Raw genomic sequence first — 20,291 nt, 5'->3', positions numbered from 1 at the left:
CACAACGAGACGAGGTGACCGGACCCTGAGGAAGATTGTGGAGAAGGGCCGATTCCAGACCTTGGGGGACCTGCGGAAGCAGTGGACTGAGTCTGGAGTAGAAACATCCAGAGCCACCGTGCACAGGCGTGTGCAGGAAATGGGCTACAGGTGCTGCATTCCCCAGGTCAAGCCACTTTTGAACCAGAAACAGCGGCAGAAGCGCCTGACCTGGGCTACAGAGAAGCAGCACTGGACTGTTGCTCAGTGGTCCAAAGTACTTTTTTCGGATGAAAGCAAATTCTGCATGTCATTCGGAAATCAAGGTGCCAGAGTCTGGAGGAAGACTGGGGAGAAGGAAATGCCAAAATGCCAGAAGTCCAGTGTCAAGTACCCACAGTCAATGATGGTCTGGGGTGCCGTGTCAGCTGCTGGTGTTGGTCCACTATGTTTTATCAAGGGCAGGGTCAATGCAGCTAGCTATCAGGAGATTTTGGAGCACTTCATGCTTCCATCTGCTGAAAAGCTTTATGAAGATGAAGATTTCATTTTTCAGCACGACCTGGTACCTGCTCACAGTGCCAAAACCACTGGTAAATGGTTTACTGACCATGGTATCACTGTGCTCAATTGGCCTGCCAACTCTCCTGACCTGAACCCCATAGAGAATCTGTGGGATATTGTGAAGAGAACGTTGAGAGACTCAAGACCCAACACTCTGGATGAGCTAAAGGCCGCTATCGAAGCATCCTGGGCCTCCATAAGACCTCAGCTGTGCCACAGGCTGATTGCCTCCATGCCACGCCGCATTGAAGCAGTCATTTCTGCAAAAGGATTCCCGACCAAGTATTGAGTGCATAACTGTACATGATTATTTGAAGGTTGACGTTTTTTGTATTAAAAACACTTTTCTTTTATCGGTCGGATGAAATATGCTAATTTTGTGAGATAGGAATTTTGGGTTTTCATGAGCTGTATGCCACAATCATCCGTATTAAGACAATAAAAGACCTGAAATATTTCAGTTAGTGTGCAATGAATCTAAAATATATGAATGTTAAATTTTCATCATGACATTATGGAAAATAATGAACTTTATCACAATATGCTAATATTTTGAGAAGGACCTGTATATCCCTGTTCAGAGCTACATCCAGGTGTTGGTCATCTTGCCCCTTGGCCTTTTTGGTCATTTCATACCTGCTTTTTTTTTTGTCTCAAGCACAGTCTTCTACTACAGAAATGTTTATACCAAAAATTCATTGATTTTTACCTACTTTAGGGACACTTCATATCCACTTTGACAATTGCAATCTAAGGTCAGTCAGTCATTTTCTACCACTTATTCCATAGTGGGTCACGGGGAAGCTGGTGCCCATCTCATCTCCAGCAGTCTATGGGCGAGAGGCAGGGCACACCCTGGACAGGTCGCCAGTCCATCGCAGGGCAACACACAAACTTATTCATACACCTAAGGGCATGTCTTTAGACTGTGGGAGGAAGCCAGAGTACCCAGTGAGAACCAACGCATGCATGGGGAGAACGTGCAAACTCCATGCAGAAAGACCCCCAGCTGGGAATTGAACGCTGGACCTTCTTGCTGTAAGGCAACTTGCTACCAACTGCGCCACCGTGCAGCCCCTGCAACCTAAGGTAATGTATGGTTATTTGACTCAGATAAATCATGTGTAAAGCAGGAGGTTGTTTAGAAGAATCTGAATCAAAATGAATGGAAATAGGCTGTGATACAAAGTGTTCATAAAATAATAAAAATTTAATTATATGTAAGATTTGAGATTTTTGAAGGCTACCTGTCCATATATTTGATTAAAAAAAACATAACTACCAAGGAAAAATAAAATGATATGCAATGGTTTAAGTACACAGGTGCAAAACGGTTTGTTTAAGGTTAGAAAATGGAAGTACTGGTCAAAAGGCCACATGTGGGTACAAAATCGGGGTGCGAATCAGCAAATGGGCACACCTACAAAAATGCATCAAAATTATTGCATATTTCTCTGCACTTCATATAAAATTTATCCCTGTGTTATATTAAAATAGGATTCTAAAAACTGTCAATATGTTTCATGAACATGAGGCTACAAAGTTCCTTTATTAATATATGTATACATTTTTCGACATATGGGAACTGCCTGGGTCTGTAGACTAGGGAGGGTCAAAGGGGCGGAGAGCTTGAAAAGAGGAGGTAATGAAGCTAAGAACAAGGCTGTTCCACTGACAGGTCCATCTGCTGCTCGATGAGGCATTAACCTGAAAATAGCAGGCTTTTTCAGTCTAAGAGCTGCTCTGTTGAATTCCTTATTGCACATAATAATAAAATAGCCAGGAATACACGTCCAACAAATGAGACAAATAGGGACAGCACCACTAAAGAGAACAGGTTCATTAACATGTTTCATATATAGACCATTTAAAATGTTGGGCTCTGGAGACCTAGATATGTTTTTATTAATTCTACATATTAATAGTTTATCACTGGAGGTAAAAATATAGTCCATAATCTCCATGAAGGATTGGATTATAAGCATCATGGAGAATGAAGTCCTATTCCAGCGTTGAGCCAGAGCAGAACTATACTATTCATACATTCCTACTAGCACATATTCAGTAACTTCGAATATTTTTTTTCCTTTAGCGTTGTCATTTTACCATGTAGATACTCCCATTTGTTTGTCCACATCATGTTTTTGTTTAATACGTTTGTTTTTTAAGCTATGTTTCAGCAACTGAAATGAAAAGAAATGAGTTAACAAGATATCCTCTGCTTAGGAAATGCTCACCTAATTGTTTTAAAGTCCACTGAAGTTTAGTTTTTGAAATATTAAGTTTTGTATCTCTTAGTGACCAAACCTTGATACAAGGATTTTCTGACCCCATGCTTTCTCTTGGTCTGCCATATACTACTTTAATGAGTCAATTTTTCTATTTGCTCTAAAGCTCAACAGTCCCCTTCATCGTGGGGTTAACAACACGAAAGAAAGTCCAACTGAAATCATTCAATCAATGTAATGAAAAGACTCTTGGCTACAGCAGCAATGTGTTTAAAATCATTGTCCTTCTATGTTAGCAGTGGTATTTTTCCAAAGAAAATGCATCCATCCATTTTCTATACCCGCTTCTTCCACACTGGGTCACGGGGGAGCTGGTGCCTACCTCTACTGATATCTCCATAGAATATAGAAAAGATGAAGTTCTGTTACCCATTGCTCAGAACCATCAGTGGTTATCCTTGAAATGTTTTGAAAGACCTAACAGCCTTGAACATATGTAACTCATGAAGGAATACATTGTGTATTTATTAGGGACTGTTTTAAACCAATTAGGGACTGTTTTAAACCAATCCAGACTTAAGTAGCAAGACAGTGTATAGTGTAAAGTAAATTAATCAACAAGGTAAAATATAAACCATTTAGCTTTTACTGCTGTAATTAAAAAGGTAATTTCAACTACAAGCAACTATAAAAGCAGTTTAAAGCTGTTCATTTTTTGGACCACGTTGTTTCTGTTTGCATCCATCTATCCATTTTCTATACTCGCTTTTTCCAGTACGGGGTCGAAGAAGGGAGATATGTTCATCTGACACTGTGTAATTATTGGTCCAAAAACAGCAAATATCTTATAAATGCACCTTTTTTTCACTACTATCTTTGTGGATACTCATGTAATACTCATGTATTCATTTTGAATACATTTCAACTGATTGTTATTATATTTATTATTTCCGTTCAGTACAGAGCTAGGTATATGGTGGGTTGCATTTAGATTTTTATCTGTTATGTCTGTAAATAACAGAGTAAATTTGCTGTCCCCCCCCCAAAAAAAACCCAACACAGCCATATATGTCTAAACCGCTGACAACAAAAGTGAGTACAACCCTAACTTGAAATGTCCAAATTGTGCCAAAAGTGTCAATATCTTGTATGGCCACCATTATTTTCTAGCGCTGCCTTAACTCTAACGGGAATGGAGTTCACTAGATTTTTATAGGTGGCCACTAGAATCCTCTTCCACTCCTCCATGACGACATCATGGACCTGGAGGATGTTAGAGACCTTGCGCTGCTCCACTTGTCATTTGAGGATGCCCCACAGTTGCTCGAAAGGGTCTCAGGTCTGGAGAGATGCTTGGTCAGTCCAGCACCTTTACCCTCAGTTTCTTTAGCAAGGCAGTGGTCGTCTTGGAGGGGTGCTTGAGGTCACTGTCATGTTGGAATAGTGCCCTGAGGGGATCGTGCTCTGCTTCAGTTTTCATAGTACATGTTGGCATTCATGGTTCCCTCAATGAACTGTAGCTTCGCACAGCCAGCGGCACTCATACAGCCCCAAACCATGACACTCCCACCACCATGCTTGACTGAAGGTGAGACACACTTGTCTTTTTACTCCTCACCTGGTTGCCGCCACACATGTTTAACACCATCTAAACCAAATAAATTTATCTTGGTGTCATCAGACCACAGGGAATGGTTCCAGTAATCCATGTCAGGCTGCTTGTCTTCAGCAAACTGTTTGCAGACTTTCTTGTGCTTCATCTTTAAAAGAGGCTTCCTTCTATGATGAAGGTCTTGGCCATCGTTTCAGGGTGCTGGCAATCTTCTTACAACCTCCGCCATCTTTATGAAGAGCAACAATTCATTTTTTCGAATGTGAGAGTGTTACCACCAAATTTAACACATCTGTTCCCTAATCACACCTGAGACCTTGTAACAATAACGAGTCACATGATACCAGGGAGGGAAAATATATTTACAAATATAATGTGAGATACTGTATCTACAGTAATGCTTCACATCATATCCCCAGTAATTATAAAAACATTTTATGAAACTAAAAAATACATCAAAGTACATGCTGATGGATTATTCGTTGCACACATTACAGTCTGTAAATAGGTCTATAGTTTTATTTAATTTGGCAGGGGAGAAAATCTGATGTTTCTATATTTGATCCGTCAATCAAATATCAGCATCAATCAAAGGGAGATGGCAAATTCTGTTCTCAGGCTTATTCAATTGTGCATCTCGTGAATACCTGAGTTCAGTCTGCTGTGGCTCTCTCCAACAGTCACAGTCACTAATGTGGCCCTTTGGGAAAATGAATTGCACACCCAGGTAGTAAACATTGGCTATGCTGGATATTACTAGGCAGCTCATTGGACTGAAGGAGTTATTTTTACAGTTTCTGTGTTAGACAGGTGACGAACAGCTTTCTAATGCTATCTTCTCATTTAGTAACATTTAATAAAGTGTGTCTTGTTAACATTTGTCCGCTTACTGATATTTCAACCTGGAAAGACTCACAAAGAGAAGACAGGGATGCAATTAGAAAAGTTTATTAGTGAATGTTTATTTCTTTGGCGCTCGGACCCAGTGGAAGACGTGAATGCTGAGAATGACATGCGCTTGAATGAACATCTTAGGGTTAGAATTAAAGATGTCTTCCCCCCTGAGATCCGATCCTGGTGGTGGAGTGGAGGCCTGAGGAGATTTGGAAGGAGTTTGGAAGCCAAATGGTGGAGAAGGGGTGGAGGAAGGTCAAAGTTCAGCTGCAGAACGGAAGATTCCATGGATGAAGATCTTTTAAAGCGGAGCCTTGAAGGATGATTGGCCGGGGAGGAATGCAGATTTGACGCTGATTGGTGGAGCAGAGCGGCATGGAGGAGTAATTAGACAAAGCTGGAGGTGATGGTGAGTCTTGTTGAATTTTCGTTTAAACTCCATAAAGTAAAGAAAGAAAGTTAAGAAAATCCAGACATGTTTGGTAAATTTGCCTCAAGGTTAGGCAAGACAGCTTAGTGCTCCTAAAGCAGCAGGATCATTTGTTTTGAAGTTGTAAGCCAGAACAATATAGATTCATAGTCAATAAATTAGAATATGTTTTTCAATGAGGTCAGATTAAAAGTATCTGTGCATAATGAATCTATATAATCCGTATAAATTGTACTTTTTATACTGTGGTTGAGCCTCACAGGGTGCCCAATCAACTATAACTGCTCCATCTGGAACAACCAACAGTGAAGTGCCTATAGGCAATACTGTTTATGACTGAGTGGTGGAGTCATCCATTTGGTCGGGCTGTTCGACATGTGCAGCTCAACAGACATTGCAGCTGTGACGTCACCCGGGATTATAAAACCGGCGGAAAATAAAGTTTCGTTGCCATTTCCAGCGTGTCTCATGGGACAACGCAACGGAGGCTCATATCTGGAAAGACAAAAGCTCGCAAGGGATCTTTTTCTCTACAAGGCCATTCCCGGAAGAGCTGAAAGCTGGAAATCTGTCTGATGCAAAGTCAGAAGATTCATAAACCGATTGAAGACCGCGCCGACACTCCGTCGCAGGTAGAAACCCACAAAGGTTTTATTTCCAAGGAGATGAGTTTCCTCTATGTTTATTCAGTTGACTAAACAGTTCTTGATATTTTCCCCGTTTTGGACGGATAAGATTTTTACGATCCATTTTTTTTTAAGTTGATCACGGACGCGTGACCTCCCCCCTCGTTTCCCTTCAGACCTAACCCATCTTCAACCGAGGGAGAGAAGAAAATCAACGTCAAAGTAATTGATTTATTTTTTTATTAAATCGAATAGATACAGTTAGAGGCCTGGACAGGATGAGACATATTTAAGGTGATTTAGAATCACCAGTAGTTAATTCAAGGTATTTACTTGTGTAGCATGCAATACTGATTGGAGTGTTTTATGCTGAGCTGTTTTGATTTGCTGTGCGGCTGAATAGTGGAGGGCGGATGCGATCAGCAAGGTGCGTGTTCATGTTTATGTCCGGCTGAATCCAAATCAGCCAGGAGTTAGAAGTTGAACTTTTAAAGTTTTCATTCAAAGCAACTGTGGTCTGGGCCTCGCCCGACCACTCCTTTGTTCCAGTTTTATTACTGGAGTTTTTCCACTGAGTTCCCGCCTCACAGTTTTATGACCCTTTGTTTCAGATTTGGGGCAATCAGCTGCTAGTGGTTAAGTGCACAGCCCACCGTCTACCAGCTGATCGCCACAATCCAGTCATCAGCACACCAAGAGGGTTTATCTTTCCATTTAACCCAAATTACACATTCTTTCCATAAAACAGCTGGTTTGATCTTCATAGACACTCAATCAGCATATATTTTCTATTATTATTATTGTTAGGTAGTCATTTTTATCCCCTTTGTGTAGAATAGTGCTTGTTATTTAGGTGAAGGTTTTTGGACCAGAATAGTAATTATATCAGGTCTATATGGGTTCAATAAATGTTCACATCTACATTGGTTGGACAATGAAACTGAAACACCTGTCATTTTAGTGTGGGAGGTTTCATGGCTAAATTGGACCAGCCTGGTAGCCAGTCTTCATTGATTGCACATTGCACCAGTAAGAGCAGAGTGTGAAGGTTCAATTAGTAGGGCAAGAGCACAGTTCTGCTCAAAATATTGAAATGCACACAACATTATGGGTGACATACCAGAGTTCAAAAGAGGACAAATTGTTGGTGCACGTCTTGCTGGCGCATCTGTGACCAAGACAGCAAGTCTTTGTGATGTATCAAGAGCCACGGTATCCAGGGTAATGTCAGCATACCACCAAGAAGGACGAACCACATCCAACAGGATTAACTGTGGACGCAAGAGGAAGCTGTCTGAAAGGGATGTTCAGGTGCTAACCCAGATTGTATCCAAAAAACATAAAACCACGGCTGCCCAAATCACGGCAGAATTAAATGTGCACCTCAACTCTCCTGTTTCCACCAGAACTGTCCGTCGGGAGCTCCACAGGGTCAATATACACGGCCGGGCTGCTCTAGCCAAACCTTTGGTCACTCAAGCCAATGCCAAACGTCGCTTTCAATGGTGCAAGGAGCGTAAATCTTGGGCTGTGGACAATGTGAAACATGTATTGTTCTCTGATGAGTCCACCTTTACTGTTTTCCCCACATCCAGGAGAGTTACGGTGTGGAGAGGCCCCAAAGAAGCGTACCACCCAGACTGTTGCATGCCCAGAGTGAAGCATGGAGGTGGATCAGTGATGGTTTGGGCTGCCATATCATGGCATTCCTTTGGCCTAATACTTGTGCTAGATGGGCGCGTCACTGCCAAGGACTACCGAACCATTCTTAAGGACCATGTGCATCCAATGGTTCAAACTTTGTATCCTGAAGGCGGTGCCATGTATCAGGATGACAATGCACCAATACACACAGCAAGACTGGTGAAAGATTGGTTTGATGAACATGAAAGTGAAGTTGAACATCTCCCATGACCTGCACAGTCACCAGATCTAAATATTATTGAGCCACTTTGGGGTGTTTTGGAGGAGAGAGTCAGGAAACGTTTTCCTCCACCAGTATCACGTAGTGACCTGGCCTCTATCCTGCAAGAAGAATGTCTTAAAATCCCTCTGACCACTGTGTAGGACTTGTATATGTCATTCCCAAGAAGAATTGACGCTGTATTGGCCGCAAAAGGAGGCTCTACATCATACTAATAAATTATTGTGGTCTAAAACCAGGTGTTAGTTTCATTGTCACACCCCTGTACATATCACATATATATTTAAGAGAAGCGTTTGTGTTTATTTTGTGCAAGAGTGATTTATCTGTCAAAATAAGGTTAAACTTCACCCACCTTCATTGCAGTGTTGAATAAACAGTGACGGTTTTGGTTAATAATTATCAATCATTAATGATAAATAACTAATTAAGAGCTTTGAGCCCAAAATCACAACACCAGAGGACATCTCTGATTTCTATTCGTAAGTAATTATTTTGGTTAAGAAATTATTCTCCTGAATTATGGTTTTAATTATGATTTTTGATAAGTATTAATTAATCAGTAATCATAATCCTAACATGAGCTTGCTCAGGTTTGGAGACAAATCAGTGATGAGTTTCTTTAAACGATTACCATGATACAGTTACACCCAAAAATTACTCTAACCCCTGGAAGATTTAGATGTAAAATAATTTTTATTCAACCCAGAAGTTTGTTTATGATCGGAAATGAGATGGGCATCTTTGAAAAGATAATAAAACAACGTAAACCACAGTTTCACCATTATTTTGTTCAACCTCTTGTCAGCTTTTTTTCCATTAATTTACCATTTTGAGGAACTATCGTATTGCCAGTTTCTATATTTTAGAAGCTGTATGCATCTGTCATGTTCCGGAGACTGGTGAAATTGTCTGGGTATATGCCTTTTCCTTCCTACAAGTGAAAGAAGCTTATAAAACGTGTAAAATGCAATGATGCACAAGTAGGAGCTTATAACATCCTGGCAAGATAAAAGTGGTTTACATTTATTGTTGCATAAATTCATCAAAATCAGGGAAATAATTGAATTTCTCACTCAAACCATTTCCTTTGAAACTTCCCACACTCCACCTCCATAAAACAATCAGCTCCAGTCTTGGTCCAAATGAATTTTATTCTGAACATTGAAAGACAAGTACATACATCATCTTCTACAGTGATAATTAACAACAGCCTTGTTGTTATCGCTCCTCATATATTAACTCTCAGGTAACAGCAGTATTATACACAACCTGGAAGGTAGACAGTAAGAACAGGCTCAAACTGGACTGGGTTAGTTTCAGTGTGGAGTGAAGGGAAGGGAAAAGTAAGAGGGAAAACATTTATAATCATTATTACTGGTTTGAATCTGAAACACCAACATTCAATCACACCTTTCCGACACACTTAAGCTGCTGATTAGACAGTGGCTGGTCACTAAACTATTTTGCCTTTGATTATTCAGACTATTACTGTAACCGTGGCATTAAATTAAAAGTACTAATTAGATTTACTATCAGGCAAAGTAACTAGCTAACCAACAAATCTACAACTTCACTGTTGTCAGTTGTCCCACTAGCTAATGTAGCTGCCATTTTGAATATTCAGACCATTAAACTTGGATGAAGATTAAGTCCTGACTGTTTTAAACATGGAAATCATGTCAGTGATATGCTAAACAGTGAAGTGGTTTAAGTGAAATCCACAATTACTTTCCAAGAGGTGTTAGCGTGTTCATGGAAAGGCACTAGCACTAACTTTCTTTTTCATCTTTTTTTAAACAGGCCCATCTTCAACAAATCAAAAACCTTGATCTGAAACCATGAAAGCATTGTTTAAATAAAATTAGATACTATTGACTTGCATACGTTTGCCATATTTTCAGTTTGCGCAGGCTCTTTAGCTAAGCAAATTTCTTGCTAATTTTAAGATTCTGACTGGCAAGTTTGCCTTGACAACCACACAAGTCTGCGTTGAAATATGGTTTCCGAATAAAAGAAATCCTAAGGTTTAGGGTCAACAAATTTTGCTGAACCATTTTTGTTTACAATAATATAAATACATGATCATTTTCGTACTAATAACTGTGACGATTAAAACAAAAGTGGTATCTGCTATATATATTCTTCACATGGTTGCGGGGTTGGCTACCATCAGCAGTCAGTGGAAGAGAGGTAGGTCACAAGCTGGACAGATCACCACTCTAACAGAGTGAAGTCCGGGACAACGACCATGCACGTATACTCTGATAACTAAGGCCAACTTAGAGAGACCAATTAGCCTAAGGTGTTTTGCTACCGTGGGAGGAAGCCAGGAGTACCCAGAGAGAATCCACACATGCACAGGGAGAACAATCTAATTCTATGCGAAAAGTTCCCTGGTCAGGAACCGTCACCTTAACGTGGTGGAGGGGTTTGAGTGCTCAAATGATCCTAGAGGCTATGTTGTCTGGGGCCTAAATGCCCCTGGTAGGGTCTCCCATGGCAAACAGGTTCTAGGTGATGGGTCAGACAAAGAATGGTTCAAGAACCCCTCATGAAGAACACAATATCGAGGCACGTGACGTCGCCCGGTACGGCGGAGCCGGGGTCCCACCCTGGAGCCAGGCCTGGGGTCGGGACTCGTCGGAGAGCGCCTGGTGGCCGGGTTGCTCCTCGCGGGACCCGGCCGGGCCAAGCCCGAACGAGAGACGCGAGGCCATCCCCCAGTGGGCCCACCAACTGCAGGGGGAACCGTGAGGGACCGGTGCAAAGAGGATTGGGTGGCGGACGAAGGTGGAGACCTCAACGGCCCGATCCCCGGATGCTTAGGCTGGCTCTAGGGACGTGGAATGTCACCTCGCTGGGGGGGAAGGAGCCTGAGCTTGTGCGGGAGGTCGAGAGATATCGACTATTGATAGTCGAACCTCGGCTTCAGGAGGAACAGTGTGGTTTTCGTCCCAGCCGTGGAACACTGGACCAGATCTATACCCTCTACAGGGTGCTCGAGGGTTCATGGGAGTTTGCCCAACCGGTTCACATGTGTTTTGTGGACCTGGAGAAGGCATTCAACTGTGTCCCTCGTGATGCCCTGTGGGGGGTGCTCCAGGAGTATGGAATCGGGGGCCCTTTATTAGGGGCCATCCGGTCCCTGTACGAGCGGAGCAGGAGTTTGGTCCGCATTACCGGCACTAAGTCGGACCTGTTCCCAGTGCATGTTGGACTCCGGCAGGGCTGCCCTTTGTCGCTGGTCCTGTTCATAACTTTTATGGACAGGATTTCTAGACGCAGCCAAGGGCCGGAGGGGGTCTGGTTTGGGGACCAGTGGATTTCGTCTCTTCTTTTTGCGGATGACGTGGTCCTGCTGGCCCCCTCTAGCCAAGACCTACAGCATGCGCTGTGGCGGTTCGCAGCCGAGTGTGAAGCGGCTGGGATGAGGATCAGCTCCTCCAAGTCCGAGGCCATGGTACTCGACCGGAAAAGGGTGGCTTGTCCTCTTCAGGTTGGAGGGGAGTTCCTGCCTCAAGTGGAGGAGTTTAAGTATCTCGGGGTCTTGTTCACGAGTGAGGGAAGAATGGAGCGGGAGATCGACAGACGGATCGGTGCAGCTGCCACAGTAATGGGGGCGCTGTGCCGGTCCATTGTGGTGAAGAGAGAGCTGAGCCGAAAAGCAAAGCTCTCAATTTACTGGTCGGTCTACGTTCCTACCCTCACCTATGGCCATGAACTTTGGGTCATGACCGAAAGAACGAGATCACGGATACAAGCGGCTGAAATGAGCTTCCTCCGTAGGGTGGCCGGGCACTCCCTTAGAGATAGGGTGAGGAGCTCCGCCATCCGGGAGGAGCTCGGAGTAGAGCCGCTGCTCCTCCACATTGAGAGGAGCCAGTTGAGGTGGCTCGGGCATCTATACCGGATGCCTCCTGGACGCCTTCCTCGGGAGGTGTTCCAGGCACGTCCCACCGGGAGGAGGCCCAGGGGACGGCCCAGGACACGCTGGAGGGACTATGTCTCTCGGCTGGCCTGGGAACGCCTTGGGCTCCCCCTGGAGGAGCTGGAGGAGGTGTCTGGAGAGAGGGACGTCTGGGCGTCTCTGCTGAGTCTGCTGCCCCCGCGACCCGGTCCTGGATAAGCGGAAGACGACGAACGAACAAACGAAGTTCCCTGGTCAGGATTTTAACCAGCTCTACTGTTCTTTCTAGTCAGGTTTGTGATCACATTATATCACTGAAACTAGGGAGTTCTTTGTGTAATATGGCAATTATAAATCGAAGCAAACAAAGAACATATGTTGGGTTCCTCAAGGCTCCACTCTTGGGCCACTTTCTATTCAATATTTGACATTACCCCCTAGTTAAAATTTTATATATCTGTGCCTCAAGAAAACTCAAGGTATGCCAGCAACATTGTTGTATGACCCTGATACTCAGGCAATATGTTCTTTTGTGTCTTTGTGGTATATATTTAGATATTTTTAATATGACTTGAATGTTTTTGAAAAAAGATTTCAGTACTTCTAATGGATTCTGTTCGTTTTACCAGCTGGACAATTTGATTGTTTAATAATTTATTTTCCACTTTAAACTTCATTCTTTTGTCTTGTTTTGTTTTCAATTGTATTTGGGTGTTGTTTTAAATGTATGCCAACAAGGGCTGCACAGTGGCGCAGTTGGTAGCACTGTTCCCTTAAGAGACTGTTGCTGATTCCCAGCCAGGGGTCTTTCTGCATCCCGGGGTCTCTCCGGGTACTCCGGCTTCTTTCCACATGACAAAAACATGACTGTTAGGTTAATTGGTCTCTCTAAACACAGGTTGTGTGTTTCTGTGTTGCCCTGCGATGGACTGGCAACCTGTCCAGGGTGCACCCCACCTCTCGCCCGTAGACTGCTGGATAGGCACCAGCTACCCCACGACCCCATACTGGAAAAAGCGCGTATAGAAAATGGATGGATGCATACAGAAATAACGTGGTCCAAAAAATGAACAGCTTTAAACTGCTTTTATAGTTGCATGTAGTTAAAAGTACCTTTTTAATTACAGCAGTAAAAGCTATATGGTTTATATTTTACCTTGTTCATTAATTTACTTATACACTTTACACTGTCTTGCTGCTTAAGTCTGGATTGGTTTAAAACAGTCCCTAATAAATACACAATGTATTCCTTCATGAGTTACATATGTTCAAGGCTGCTAGGTCTTTCAAAACATTTCAAGGGTAACCACTGATGGTTCTGAGCAATGGGTAACAGAACTTCATCTTTTATGGAGATATTAGTAGAGGATTAGTAGAGGTAAAGATGTTGAGGTGAAACATATTTGACACTGAATATTTTATCTTCCAGGGAAACTTTCCGACTCTGACTACTTAAAACGGCTGCTAAGTGACATCATCAACTTGGATTGTTTTCTGCTGAATAATCAGGAACAGTGTCTGTTTTCAAAGTGCTGGAAGTGCTGACTTACATTAAAATGATTTCTGCACTGAGCTTCTTCAACCTTAAAGAGTGGAACTTGAAATACATTTCATGGAGCTTCTCTGAAAAGCACTGAATCACATGGCCCCTTGATTTGTTCTTTTCTTTATCCTCTCCCTGCATAGTAGTGACAACCGTGACAGCATAACACAGCAGCAACATGTCAGAGTTGAGATGTGCGACAGAAAAATAAAAGTTAAGACATTCTTGCTCACAGTACCTTGATTGAAATTAGCTTTTGTACCTGTTCACTGCATTGACTGTTACTTCAGCCTCATTATTACATCTGATGCATATGAGAGACACCTTGACATGTCTGTAGTCGGTCATATACACTGAACACTTATCATATACTTGGTTAAAATCTGTTTTTTCGGCTTATTAGCATGGTTTTCAATATACCTATACACAAGTGTTCAGTTAATGTTAAAACCAAAATGTCAAGATCCCTTTATGTTCAATAGCTCAGAGCTGAAAGCTTGAAAAATCCATCATAAGCGTCTGAGAAGCTGGTTGGACTAATTAAAAAAAATAAGATAAATGTAAACCAAATAGTGCCTTTAAATACCACCTACCCAACTTGAAACTCTTTTAGTCATTCGCATCAGTCTTGCATACTTTCAGTCACACACAGACAGCGGTTAATGCTTGGTTGGACACAAAAAAGGAGGGATTGTCTCTGGAATTTCTGTAAGACTGTCAGGATAAAGCAGAAGACGTGGAAACAGTAACAACCCGTCTGATGTCCAAAGCTGGACCGAATATAAACTGGACCCCACCGTAGTGTGGGTCATGAGCATACTGGGATTAACTGGACCAGAAACAGGCCTAGGATTTTCATTATTTGCTGGCATTAGGTACTCTAAGCTAAGCTACAATTAGATTTTGGTGCAGCTCAGGCCTGTTTTTGTTAGCACAGCATTCCCTTTTTGCAGAGAACATGTAATCCACTCTGGGTGCTGTTGTTAAAGCTACATGTCTATATTTCTTTTAAATATTTGCAATGAATGTAATGATACTCCTGTACCCTAAATGTTAAAGATAAACCTATTTTAATCCATAATATGTACCTATTTTTAGAAAATGTACTCCAATGGACCCAAAATAAGCCCATTTCCTCCAAATTATGGAATAAAATGGCAAATAAAATTCAGTAAAATTGTGATAAAACATTTAAAGTTGTTGTTAGAGATGACAATATTTAGTTTTTATATGTAGTTACTGACCTTTCTTGGGGTCTTCTTACAAATGAATCACATTAATCTCCCTAAATAGCCAGACCACATAATGAGTAACCCCAGCCCATTCCAGGCTTCTGGTCCAGTCTATTCCAGCCCAGATGCAGATCCCTGTTCATTTCTGAGAGTTCATCCTCAGGCCAGTTCCATCTGGTTGAACCCTGCGCACGTTTCATGGTTCTTCAAAGAGCTGAAGGTCTAGTCTAACGACGATCTCCCCTGTAGGAACCTCGTGAAGCAGCAGCCTCTTCGTGATTGGTCCTTTGGAGCCCTGGTCCTTCTTTATCTCTGCCAATCGGATCTCAGTCCTGCCGAGGAAGTCTGCAGAGACACGACGGGGGAGACAAAATGGTAAATCAGGAGCATTTATGTTTTCCCAGGGACAAATAATACAGCATTACTAAAAACATTGGATGTTTTAAAAGGTTTGAAAGCATTACAGACCGTCAGGTGAGAACTGGTCTCGTTCAAACACAGTGATACAAAGGACGTCCTGTTCAAGGTCCTTAATAAAAAACTGACAATTGGAATTCCACTTGGGATTCAAAGTGTCCTGCAAACAAAAAAAAGCAAATGCTTGATTGACACAGATTTATTTGCCTTTGAATTCACATTCTGTAAAACCCATGTAGGTTTATCCCAACAGGAAAAATAAACAGTGGATTGCTTTGAATATCGAGAATCTTAATTATTATAAAGCTGAATTAAAGATTAACCTCATTGAGGGTGAAATATTATATTGTGAGTTTAAAAAGTTATATGGCTAATTTATGACACTACCAAAGTGGCACACACTGAACAAATTAAATTAATTTATTAGTAATTCAAAGTAAATGATTTCTTATCAGAATCAGAATCAGAAAAGCTTTATTGCCAAGTACGTTTTTGGACATACAAGGAATTTGTTTTGGCGTAGGCGGTGCAATACAATACAAATTAAACAGTATAAACATATCTACAATATAATATAAATATATGTGCACAGTTTTAAGTGAATGAGAGTAAATATAGAGCAGTATAAGATGCAAGAGCAATACAACAGTGCAGGTGATCAGTGTGCAAGTATGGCAGTGCAAGTAAAGCAGGAGTCCATGCTGAGCGTTAATGTAACACATAGAGTTACAGGTTACAGGTGTCCTGTCAGCAAAAACAGGGGGGGTGTGGGGGAAAGGGAGAGTGTCAGGGTGGTTTCCGGGCTTTGTTAACCAGGCTGGTGGCAGATGGGAAAAAACTGTTCTTGTGGCGTGAGGTTTTGGTCCGGATGGACCGCAGCCTCCTGCCAGAGGGGAGAGTTTCAAAGAGTCTGTGACCAGGGTGGGAGGGATCAGCCAGAATCTTCCCTGCCCGCTTCAGGGTCCTGGAGGTGTACAGTTCCTGGAGCGACAGTAGACTGCAGCCAATCACCTTCTCAGCAGACCGAATGACACGCTGCAGCCTGCCCTTATCCTTGGCTGTAGCAGCGGCATACCAGATGGTGATGGAGGTGGTGAGGATGGACTCAATGATGGCTGTGTAGAAGTGCACCATCAGAGTCTTTGGCAGGTTGAATTTCTTCAGCTGCCGCAGGAAGAACATCCTCTGCTGGGCTTTCTTGATGAGGGAGCTGATGTTTGGCTCCCACTTGAGATCCTGGGAGATGATGGTTCCCAGGAAGCGGAAAGATTCCACAGTGTCAATTGTGGAGTCACAGAGGGTGATGGGGGCAGGTGGGGCTGGGTTCTGCCTGAAGTCCACAACCATCTCTACTGTCTTGGCTTGACAGACTGGTGACTGGAGGTGCAGCTGTTGGTGTACAGGGAGAAGAGCAGAGGAGAGAGAACACAGCCTTGGGGGGAACCGGTGCTGATGGTCAGGGAGTCAGAGACGTGCTTCCCCAGCCTCACGCGCTGCTTCCTGTCAGACAGGAAGTCAGTGATCCAACTGCAGGTGGAGTCGGGCACACTCAGCTGGGAGAGCTTCTCCTGTAGCAGAACTGGGACGATGGTGTTGAAGGCAGAGCTGAAATCCACAAACAGGATCCTGGCGTAGGTTCCTGTGGAGTCCAGGTGCCGGGGGATGAAGTGAAGGGCTAGGTTGACTGCATCATCTCCAGACCTGTTGGCTCTGTAGGCAAACTGCAGGGGGTCCAGGAGGGGGTCGGTGATGTCTTTTAGGTGTGAGAGCACAAGGCGCTCAAAGGACTTCATCACCACAGAGGTCAGGGTGACGGGTCTGAAGTCATTAAGCCCTGTGGTCCTTGGCTTCTTGGGAACAGGGACGATGGTGGAGGACTTGAAGCAGGCTGGCACATGACATGTCTCCAGTGAGGTGTTAAAAATGTCTGTGAAGACTGGAGACAGCTGATCAGCGCACTTACAATTTTAACAGACATACTTCTACAATTCATCCTCTAATGACTGTTTTAGTTTCTTTTCTTAGTTTTTTTATGTGACAGAGCACAAGTCATGAGGGGGAAACAGGTGTTATGTTAAAGAAGATTCCTGATCACATAGGAACCACACAGCAGATAACCCTGAACACATAATCTCAATGGTAAAACATGTACTGTAAGTGGCTGCATCATGCTGTGGGAATGCTTTCCTTCACCAAGGAAACTGAACCTGGGAAGATGGATGGGGCTGAATAAAGAGCAATCCTGAAAGAGAACCTCTAGGACTCTGCAGAAGCCTTGAGACTGGGGTGGAGGTTCACCTACCAGCAGGACAACAACCCAAAATATAAAGCATGAGCTACAACAGAGAAGGTTAGATCAACAGCCCACTCAAAGTCTAGATCTAAAGCCATTGAGAACATGTTCCATGTCTTAAAAATGATATTCATGGCCATTCTCCAGCCAGTCTGACCGCGCTTGAACTGATTTTCACAGACCAGACGACCTGCATCTGTAACACCCACTAAAGGTGGTTTTATATACAGGTCCTTCTAAAAAAATTAGCATATTGTGATAAAGTTCATTATTTTCCATAATGTAATGATGAAAATTTAATATTCATATATTTTAGATTCATTGCACACTAACTGAAATATTTCAGGTCTTTTATTGTCTTAATACAGATGATTTTGGCATACAGCTCATGAAAACCCAAAATTCCTATCTCACAGAATTAGCATATTTCATCCGACCAATAAAAGAAAAGTGTTTTTAATACAAAAAACGTCAACCTTCAAATAATCATGTACAGTTATGCACTCAATACTTGGTCGGGAATCCTTTTGCAGAAATGACTGCTTCAATGCGGCGTGGCATGGAGGCAATCAGCCTGTGGCACTGCTGAGGTCTTATGGAGGCCCAGGATGCTTCGATAGCGGCCTTTAGCTCATCCAGAGTGTTGGGTCTTGAGTCTCTCAACGTTCTCTTCACAATATCCCACAGATTCTCTATGGGGTTCAGGTCAGGAGAGTTGGCAGGCCAATTGAGCACAGTGATACCATGGTCAGTAAACCATTTACCAGTGGTTTTGGCACTGTGAGCAGGTGCCAGGTCGTGCTGAAAAATGAAATCTTCATCTCCATAAAGCTTTTCAGCAGATGGAAGCATGAAGTGCTCCAAAATCTCCTGATAGCTAGCTGCATTGACCCTACCCTTGATAAAACACAGTGGACCAACACCAGCAGCTGACACGGCACCCCAGACCATCACTGACTGTGGGTACTTGACACTGGACTTCTGGCATTTTGGCATTTCCTTCTCCCCAGTCTTCCTCCAGACTCTGGCACCTTGATTTCCGAATGACATGCAGAATTTGCTTTCATCCGAAAAAAGTACTTTGGACCACTGAGCAACAGTCCAGTGCTGCTTCTCTGTAGCCCAGGTCAGGCGCTTCTGCCGCTGTTTCTGGTTCAAAAGTGGCTTGACCTGGGGAATGCGGCACCTGTAGCCCATTTCCTGCACATGCCTGTGCACGGTGGCTCTGGATGTTTCTACTCCAGACTCAGTCCACTGCTTCCGCAGGTCCCCCAAGGTCTGGAATCGGTCCTTCTCCACAATCTTCCTCAGGGTCCGGTCACCTCTTCTCGTTGTGCAGCGTTTTCTGCCACACTTTTTCCTTCCCACAGACTTCCCACTGAGGTACCTTGATACAGCACTCTGGGAACAGCCTATTCGTTCAGAAATTTCTTTCTGTGTCTTACCTTCTTGCTTGAGGGTGTCAATAGTGTCCTTCTGGACAGCAGTCAGGTCGGCAGTCTTACCCATGATTGGGGTTTTGAGTGATGAACCAGGCTGGGAGTTTTAAAGGCCTCAGGAATCTTTTGCAGGTGTTTAGAGTTAACCCGTTGATTCAGATGATGAGGTTCATAGCTCGTTTAGAGACCCTTTTAATGATATGCTAATTTTGTGAGATAGTAATTTTGGGTTTTCATGAGCTGTATGCCAAAATCATCCGTATTAAGACAATAAAAGACCTGAAATATTTCAGTTAGTGTGCAATGAATCTAAAATATATGAATGTTAAATTTTCATCATGACATTATGGAAAATAATGAACTTTATCACAATATGCTAATTTTTTGAGAAGGACCTGTAGTACTGACAAAGAGGGACTCAGTACAAATGCAGCCACGATTAAGAAACTATGAAACCCTGTATTATTGTTTTTGCTTGAGGTTTCATTTAGGGGTATCAGAGTTAAAATAGTTTAAACATATAATATGTCACACTTCTATTTGTTAAAAAACAATAAAAAAAGCATAATTTGTACTTACCCCATAGGAATACAAAACACTAATGTTTGACATTGTAAAAAATGTGGATATGAACAGTTTTGATAACGTTGTAGAAACACTTTCTTTAAAGCTACTTCAAACATTCCAGAGTGTTTATTTTTGCTCCAAATCAGTTAATGCAAGAATATTCATAAAGCAAGTTTTAATCATGTAATATTTTCAAAGCCATAAATATTGTAATTGTTATCCTACCTGTACTGTTTTTGTGATATGGCACTGAGAACCCATGGTGACTTCACAGTAAGGATTGCTTTTTCCTTGAAACACAGATAAAGTTATTGATGCTGATTATTGTGCCTGAAATCAGTTAGTTACTGTTACTATTTGTTTGATTAAATTATTAGATTAAATTGAGATGTTTTTCATAGATAAATTGATAATTTAACAGTTTAAAGATCAACCTTTAATAATTGCCTAAATGTAAATATTTGGATAATTTAAGTACCATGGGTGCGACAGGGTTTGAGCTCGATCCCCTCCACGATGTTGACCATCAGTCTGCCGATCCCCGTCGCCCTCTGAGAACGGACTGCAATGAGGAGCAGAGAAATCAGCTTCTGGTGTTTAATAAAATCATGAAATTCATCACAAATGAGCTGA

General features: G+C 42.5%; 1 protein-coding gene and 1 long non-coding RNA gene across 4 annotated transcripts in view; one reads left to right on the top strand and one right to left on the bottom strand.

The window, feature by feature from the left end:
• Positions 1-13,041: 13,041 nt before the first annotated feature.
• itsn1 (intersectin 1 (SH3 domain protein)) overlaps positions 13,042-20,291 on the bottom strand; it is a 60,203-nt gene continuing 52,953 nt past the window's right edge. Inside the window, exons 44-47 of the mRNA XM_047351192.1 lie at positions 20,137-20,220; positions 19,884-19,948; positions 15,411-15,519; positions 13,042-15,287 (exon numbers count right to left, since the gene is read on the bottom strand). Coding sequence (XP_047207148.1) covers positions 15,139-15,287; positions 15,411-15,519; positions 19,884-19,948; positions 20,137-20,220 — 407 coding nt within the window. The 3' untranslated portion in view covers positions 13,042-15,138. The remainder of the gene's footprint in view (positions 15,288-15,410; positions 15,520-19,883; positions 19,949-20,136; positions 20,221-20,291) is intronic.
• LOC124858882 lies at positions 15,187-20,286 on the top strand. Of its 3 annotated transcripts, XR_007035961.1 has the most exons (3): positions 15,187-15,317; positions 17,557-17,709; positions 20,151-20,286. It is a non-coding gene; the product is annotated as an uncharacterized LOC124858882 (long non-coding RNA). The 3 variants fall into 3 exon arrangements; XR_007035963.1 differs by lacking the exon at positions 17,557-17,709 and having other exon boundaries at positions 20,134-20,286; XR_007035962.1 differs by lacking the exon at positions 15,187-15,317 and having other exon boundaries at positions 17,210-17,709; positions 20,134-20,286.

Source organism: Girardinichthys multiradiatus, chromosome 22, assembly GCF_021462225.1.
Source record: "Girardinichthys multiradiatus isolate DD_20200921_A chromosome 22, DD_fGirMul_XY1, whole genome shotgun sequence".
NCBI classification, from domain to species: domain Eukaryota; kingdom Metazoa; phylum Chordata; class Actinopteri; order Cyprinodontiformes; family Goodeidae; genus Girardinichthys; species Girardinichthys multiradiatus.
Note: the sequence above shows the minus strand (reverse complement) of the source record. Positions and strands in the feature narration are given on the sequence as shown.